The sequence below is a fragment of the Primulina eburnea genome, chromosome 4 (genome assembly GCF_022965805.1).
Source record: "Primulina eburnea isolate SZY01 chromosome 4, ASM2296580v1, whole genome shotgun sequence".
Lineage (NCBI taxonomy): Eukaryota > Viridiplantae > Streptophyta > Magnoliopsida > Lamiales > Gesneriaceae > Primulina > Primulina eburnea.
Window position 1 is genome coordinate 42,189,399 of NC_133104.1, and position 6,815 is coordinate 42,196,213.

General features: G+C 34.5%; 2 protein-coding genes across 3 annotated transcripts; one reads left to right on the forward strand and one right to left on the reverse strand.

The window, feature by feature from the left end:
- Window positions 1-291: 291 nt before the first annotated feature.
- On the reverse strand, window positions 292-1,925 carry LOC140829924 (uncharacterized). 2 transcript variants are annotated; one of them, XM_073193210.1, is made up of 3 exons: window positions 1,618-1,925; window positions 1,497-1,530; window positions 292-1,333 (listed from the first exon to the last, which is right to left on the reverse strand). In XM_073193210.1, exon 3 carries the CDS (start codon window positions 1,314-1,316, stop codon window positions 513-515), a length of 804 nt encoding a protein of 267 aa, XP_073049311.1. In that variant the 5' UTR covers window positions 1,317-1,333; window positions 1,497-1,530; window positions 1,618-1,925; the 3' UTR covers window positions 292-512. The 2 variants fall into 2 exon arrangements, with proteins under 2 accessions (XP_073049311.1, XP_073049310.1); XM_073193209.1 differs by lacking the exon at window positions 1,497-1,530 and having other exon boundaries at window positions 1,618-1,924.
- An 818-nt stretch (window positions 1,926-2,743) lies between these two features.
- LOC140829134 (ATP-dependent Clp protease proteolytic subunit 2, mitochondrial-like) lies at window positions 2,744-6,536 on the forward strand. The gene is made up of 3 exons (XM_073192139.1): window positions 2,744-3,137; window positions 3,571-3,988; window positions 6,155-6,536. The coding sequence occupies exons 1-3, from the start codon at window positions 2,837-2,839 to the stop codon at window positions 6,237-6,239; spliced, it is 804 nt and encodes a 267-aa protein (XP_073048240.1). The 5' UTR covers window positions 2,744-2,836; the 3' UTR covers window positions 6,240-6,536.
- The last annotated feature ends 279 nt before the right edge of the window (window positions 6,537-6,815 follow it).

Genomic DNA, 6,815 nt, shown 5'->3' on the forward strand with positions numbered 1-6,815 from the left:
TAATTAGGGCCCAAATTTGTTTTTGTTGTGATACAATTCGTTTCGAATGGTAGCATCTCATTATTATTTTTCCTGAAAAATATAAAATATATGTGTTAATTAATTATTTGGCCCGATTTGTTATTGATTAAATCATACGTATAAAAATATGGTGTAAAATTTAGTAAAGAAATCATATTATTTTTGATAAAGTCGTAATATCGTGTGTATTAATAAAAATCAACTATTTTAGTAAATACATAAAATAACTATACGAAAATAAAAATAAAGCTTTTACTTTTATCTAAATAATAAAAATGAGAACATTGTGACAAATTAATGCAAAAAATTTGTTACACTGTATAAACAAGGATACATATATACACAACAAAAGCTAACGAGCGAATTCCAGGAAATGAAATCGACGTTGCACTGAAATCAAGAACGTACAACGTTGCCAACGACCAACTATGTTAACAAACTAAAGTAATCTAAGCCATGCATGTTCCGACCAAAATGGGAGTTGCTTCTTCTCATGCTAGACCTTTTAGCTTCACACATTCCTGGAAGTAATGAAATATACCCTCGATCTCCTCCCGGACGTCGTCAGAAACATAGTCTCTCGAAGATAACGATATGCGTTCCTTGAAACGTCGAACTTTCTCGATACTCGTGATAACTTTCGCTCCCATTTCATCAATCGTGCTGTGCATCACCATGTTTTCTTCTTGTGCTTCTCTGAGCTTTTTTTTTATGGATCGGTATCCCTCTAGGGACTTTAGGAGTTGCTCCGAGAGTTCCTTGTTTCTCTCTTGCAATGCCACATTCCCTTGTGACTCTCCTCTCCCGGCCATACCATTGAACAACCTTTTCTCCTTATGCTCTGAGGCACATCCCCTTACTTTATCTAGCAATCTCTCGTTCTGCTTTTTGAGTTCAATAATAAGATCCTCCATTTCGTTCAATTCGTGAACCTTGAGTGAAAGCTGTGTGGCCATAATCTCCCTTTCTTTCCCTAAACCAGTGCACATAACACTCAGGCTCTTTTGTGTGGCTAAACATGAATTCAGCTCTCGTTTTAGCCTCTCTTTTTCGTCGTCCACGGGCTCGTTCCCATTTTTCGTGTCCCTTGGGATGCTGTCCCGCCTTACATCGGTGTCGCAACGCCGCAGCTCCGCCTCTGATCTTTTGTTTCCAATAGATTGGCATTTTTGGATTCTGCTTCTAACTCTATCAAGAATGGTCATCATAGTGGCCACCCTCAGCATTCTCCGGCTGTCGTTTTTGTCTTTATCGCAGGCATTTTTGTGATCTTGGATTAGTTTTAACAACAACATCACGTTTGCTGCCACCCCTGAATAACAAATTTTTTTGGTATTATGAAGAATTTGAATGGCAATCTTGCAACATTTCAAGGAAAAACACAAAATAGACAAAGCTCAACGGTGTTTCCATAGATCTTTCTACCAATTAAGGGGACGAATATCCTCGCACAAAGATGATTTAAGATGCAGTACCGTGTCTAAGAGAAGATTTAAAACGTCGATCGTCCTACAAATTTTATGATCTATTTCAACACACATAAAAAAAGATTATTAACTGGTAATTAAATAGGATAACACTGAGATGCTTGGCTACCTTCTAGTGCAGAATCGTCATATTGTTGTTCCATGTTTAATGGTGGTGGAACTAACTCGGGAGACGAATTCGCACGACCCTTATTCATATTTCCCTTTATAACAATAACCCAGAAAGAATACGGAGAATTCAAGAACAACTAATGGCTAATTTAATGTAATACGTACAAATTTCCAAGAAACGAAGAATAAGAAAATATCAAGAAGAAGCCGAGTCAAACATATACACCAATATATTAATCTATATTACAATATACTCGATCGGGTGCATTAAATAATTTGAGAGATCCAAAGAAGAGAGATTGTTTTATTACACACCAATGAGAGCATTGTCTGATGCGTGACAGTTTTTTCTTTCTTTTTTTTTTTGGCGCAATTATTGGTAATGGCTGAATGTTTCTTCGGCAGTAGTTACATTTGACCTTGTGTGACAAAAAGTTGGCTGGCTGGCATGTGCCCAACTGCTCCACAGTCACTTAATATTGACGAATGTTCCAATTTCGGACACATACATCAGAATATACAAAAATTCCTCCGCTGGATGAAAAGAAAACAGCTTTGGATGTTTTTTTTTTTAGAAAACCATATCTAATATTAACTTTTTTCATTTGAAAAAAATTGTTTGTTACTCATTTCAGTCATGTTCGTGACTCAAAATTTCGTCAATCTTCCCTTGTTCGCAAGAGGTGAATAACATTTTGTTAAGTAAGTTTCCAGAAAGTTTTTCTATTTTTCGCCCTTATATAAAATTCAATAATAATTCAGCAACTTTTCCATGTTTTTCTAACTATATTTATCATATTACACAGAATGCTAGTAAGATATTCTCTGTAAAACATTTTTGCGATTCTAGAAAGTACTATTAAAAGATTGCAGTCGATATTTAATAATAATAACATCATTAATTATTATTCTAATTATATTATTAAAGAATATTAATTGATTTTTATCAAATATTTTCATTATTATAATATCTAATATTAAAATAAAAAAATAAAATATGAATAAAATGTAATTTTAAGTAAGATGCTTTTTTTGAAGTAAATTAATTAATGACGAATAATAATGGTAATTGACTAATTTCTTAATAAACCTTTTTAAAAAATAGAAATCGTAAATATCAGAAGTAAAATTAATCTCCGGTTAGCTCATTCACCATTTATCGTCCGATTCCGATTCCATTTCAGCGAGACAAATAAACCCTAAATCAGTGAGCGAAGATGATGCGGAGGAGCTTCCTCTTCTCTCAACGGAGCCTGTGGCGGCACCCAACCTCGAAATGTGTTAATGACGGAAAATGCTACAGTTTGATACCGATGGTGATCGAGCACTCGTCGCGTGGAGAGCGCGCCTACGATATCTTCTCGCGGCTGCTCAAGGAGCGCATAATTTGCATCAATGGCCCCATTTCTGACGACACCGCTCACGTTGTCGTTGCCCAGCTCCTCTTTCTTGAATCCGAAAACCCATCTAAACCTATTCACATGTACCTTAATTCCCCCGGTGGCGCTGTCACGGCTGGTACACTACGTTTTTCTGGAGTTTTTTTCTTTTCTTTTTGCCTAGAAACCAAATTTAGGAACATGGATTCACTCAGTACAAGTTTAATGTCAATTTTGATGGTCAAGACATGATACATTTCGCTACTGCTGTATTTTTTTTCTCTTAAGAAAGGAGTTAATATTCCACACGCTTATTTTTATTCTCGAACGTTTGGTATAATTGAGGGTTTTACAAAGAGGTTAATGGTGAATGAAAGGTGTTTTCGTGTTCTTTTCTGCTGATAATGTAATAAAATAACTTCAGAATTATTCCTGTTTATTTATAGTTTTTGGGAATTGCAATAAAATTTTAATTTTCTCCATTTTAAGTTTCTCTTAGGCTTAAACAGGTGAAGGAATGTCTAGTGCATTATCTATGGTACAATGCACTTCAAGTCTCAACTTTTTTGTAGGTCTTGCCATATATGATACAATGCGGTATATCCGTTCTCCAGTCAATACTATATGTCTTGGTCAAGCGGCATCAATGGCTTCTCTCCTATTGTCTGCTGGTGCAAAGGGTGAGAGGAAGTCTCTGCCAAATGCTACGATAATGATTCATCAGCCTTCTGGTGGATACAGTGGCCAGGCTAAGGATATGACCATTCACACCAAGCAAATCATTCGTGTTTGGGACTCATTGAATGCACTTTATGCAAAGCATACTGGTCAATCTGTTGAAGTAATTCAGAAGAATATGGATCGTGATTACTTTATGACACCTGAAGAGGCAAAGGAGTTTGGGATTATAGATGAGGTCATGGATCAGAGACCAATGACGCTCGTGACAGACACAGTGTCTGATGTTGGTAAAGATAAAAGTTCAAGCTAGTTATCAGCGTAAGACACACCTATCTATCTGTTCTTTTTTTTTTTAATGAATAAGGTTAGATGATGTGATGTTTCTCTTGGGGTTTGGGGGCAAGGGTGGTGCTGCATATTTTTTTCGCACAGTATATACAGTTGCTTTCAAGGAGTATTTAGTATATGAGAATACAATATGTCAATAAACGACATTGAAGTATAATTGCCAATTGTCTCACGCGAGTGGGAATTTGGATTAAACTGATCTAGAGTATTAGTTTTTCCTAAAAGTGAAGCAAATGTATGGTTTCATTTTCCTACTGTCCTTCACCATTTCCATAAAATGAAATAAAAAAATTACTATCTTTTCCCAAACACATTCTCTATCATTTTTAATCTTCCTATTATAATTTTTTTTAATTTAACTTTTCATGGTTCCGTAAAAATGCTGTATTGTTCTAATATTATAATCTAATCTAATAAAATATGTTCAAAAATTTTACCACATTCTATACACCATCAAAAAATGTAGTATTATAATTTATATTTATATAATATATATCTCTGGTGTGACAAATGATATCTACGGAAAAAAGTCTCATTGAGAAAATAAAGTCCGACATAAACCACATTGTCCAACACATTAAAAAAGACAGATCCAAATATGGCCAAAACAATGTTGACTTTCTGACTCCATTAGGTCAGTTTTTGCTTGAAAAGCAAGCATGGTGGAGTTGATTACAACTGTCTCAAGAAAATTGATATTTTTTTTGGCATTTAAGTATTCAGTCATCGGTTCACTGCTGTAATTGCTTCATTTGGTCTACTGAGTTGAGTGTCAAAATGAATCATTGGGGATGATGCGGAGGAAACAGAGATTAGATAAGGCTTGCATTAAAAAAAGTATCTTATACCCTACAAACCTACCTTGCTTCTTCTTCTGTCAATGTTCCCATTTTAATCAATCGCACAAATTTTTTTTTTTTGAAATATAATCCACTTGATCAATGAAATCTAGGAATCTAAATGTATATTGCTTGATACAAATTTAGATGCAAAACACAAATGAACAAAGACTTACTCTTCTTGTGCTGGCCATGTTAATCTACTTTTGCGACTGTTTTATCAATGGCCTTTTCTATGTAGTGTAACTGATTGATTAGAACCAATGAGCTTCTGACCACATCCACATAGTCTACTTGTTTAGCAGTTATAGATTGAATGTCTAATAGAGGTGATAAAATCCTTGGGATGTAATGATAACCATTGCATCATATCTAAGCTAGATTTGTCTCCCTCATATTCTTGCAATTTTAAATAAAAGTAACTGCAGAACATCATCTGCAGTGTTTTATCTGGGTATCTTACAACATTTTGGTTCATAAAATTATGAGCCATTCAATACATCCAACAAAATGTAGATATACTTTTACATCCTACAAATTGACTGTCAGAGCTTGTTGAACAGCGACTGACTGATACAACCAGTGTTCTATTACTCTAGGAGATCTTATCTGAAAAAATATTACTTTCTTATCAAGATGGGACACAGGCCGTGTCATAGGATATGCCCATGGATATGAAGCTCAGAAACCATGAAATAATTCATGGAACAACACTTATAAATTATGTCACAAATGGGTGTTTTTGCTTAAAGGGTTGCCTGATGAAACTAGGATTTATTGAACCAATTGGTTCTCCTGCATTTTTTTTCATCATTTAATGTTCTAGGAGATTGCCATTTGTTAGAAGATGAGGAACCATGAAATATTTTGAGTAATGTGAATGGTCAATGGAGCTATGCTTACAAATTCTGTCAGAGATTGTTTTTTTTTTTTTCTAGGATTTTGTCAAACTAGACTAAAATTGATTGAAGCATTTGGGTTAGTCATCATTTTTTTCGTGTGTTATGTTCTGGTGGTCATTACCTTAATAATGACTCTTTTTGTGTTTAGTAGTGGTGATTTTAAAGATGAGTTGATCTTTTTTTCTGTTTTTTTTTTTTTTTTTTTTCTGATAAGCGTAAAGATTTGAATCCGAAAAACACAAATCTTTCTCCTGGAAGTAACTTTCCTACTCAACCTTGAATGCTTGTTTCTTTTTATTCCAACTCTTCTTTTGCACTGTTTTCTTGAAGTTCCTGTGCTTGTTCCGTTTCCAATTTAACCATGAAGTAATTTACGTTTACTCCAGCAACTTGCAGATGGTGGCTTTTTTGGGACAAGATGCATGCAGCTGTTACTCTGTTCTGCTCCTTCAACCAGCTACGCTAGTTTGAATAATTAACTAGCAATCTTTAACTGAACACAAAGTTCTTGATCGGGAGTGTGGCCTCAAACATTGACTGGCATGTATTTGCCGGAAGCCAATGGTTATCATCAGGGATTGGATTGGTCGGATTTCTTCTCTCGATATAATTTATTCTTTGGCATGTGATAATAAGAAATAACTGGAAACAGTCATCTGTGATATTTCATCTTTGCCGTGTAAACTCCATTAAAATCGATCAGTTTCGTTCAGCGCATGCAATCAAATCTTTTGTTTCGATAATTATAATGAAAAGTCTTCCTCGCAACATGCTGACTATTGACAAATCTTTGGACATTTCTGTGGTTGCAACAACAAACTGATTTCCCATACAATGCATCTGGTATAGTCAATTTGTGATCCTGAACCTTTTCGTTTTCTTTAATTGTCAAAATGAGGAATCTTCGGAATGAAACTCATAAAATTCCAATTACATTTTATTACAACCATTTATTTTTAAAAATATTTTGTATTTTTTATAATTTGCATTTCGAATTTTTTAAACATATTTTTTGTGCATATACAATTTTTTTCGCGAGTTTTTTTT

Bases quoted from the DNA above. Each gene is read 5' to 3' on its own strand.
- LOC140829924 (XM_073193209.1), bottom strand. From the start codon at position 1,705: ATGAATAAGGGTCGTGCGAATTCGTCTCCCGAGTTAGTTCCACCACCA. The intron at 1,334-1,617 runs GTAGCCAAGCAT...TTTGTTATTCAG, and splicing joins TGACGATTCTGCACTAGAAG to GGGTGGCAGCAAACGTGATG.
- LOC140829134 (XM_073192139.1), top strand. From the start codon at position 2,837: ATGATGCGGAGGAGCTTCCTCTTCTCTCAACGGAGCCTGTGGCGGCAC. The intron at 3,138-3,570 runs GTACACTACGTT...ACTTTTTTGTAG, and splicing joins CGGTGGCGCTGTCACGGCTG to GTCTTGCCATATATGATACA. The intron at 3,989-6,154 runs GTTATCAGCGTA...CGTTTACTCCAG, and splicing joins AAAGATAAAAGTTCAAGCTA to CAACTTGCAGATGGTGGCTT.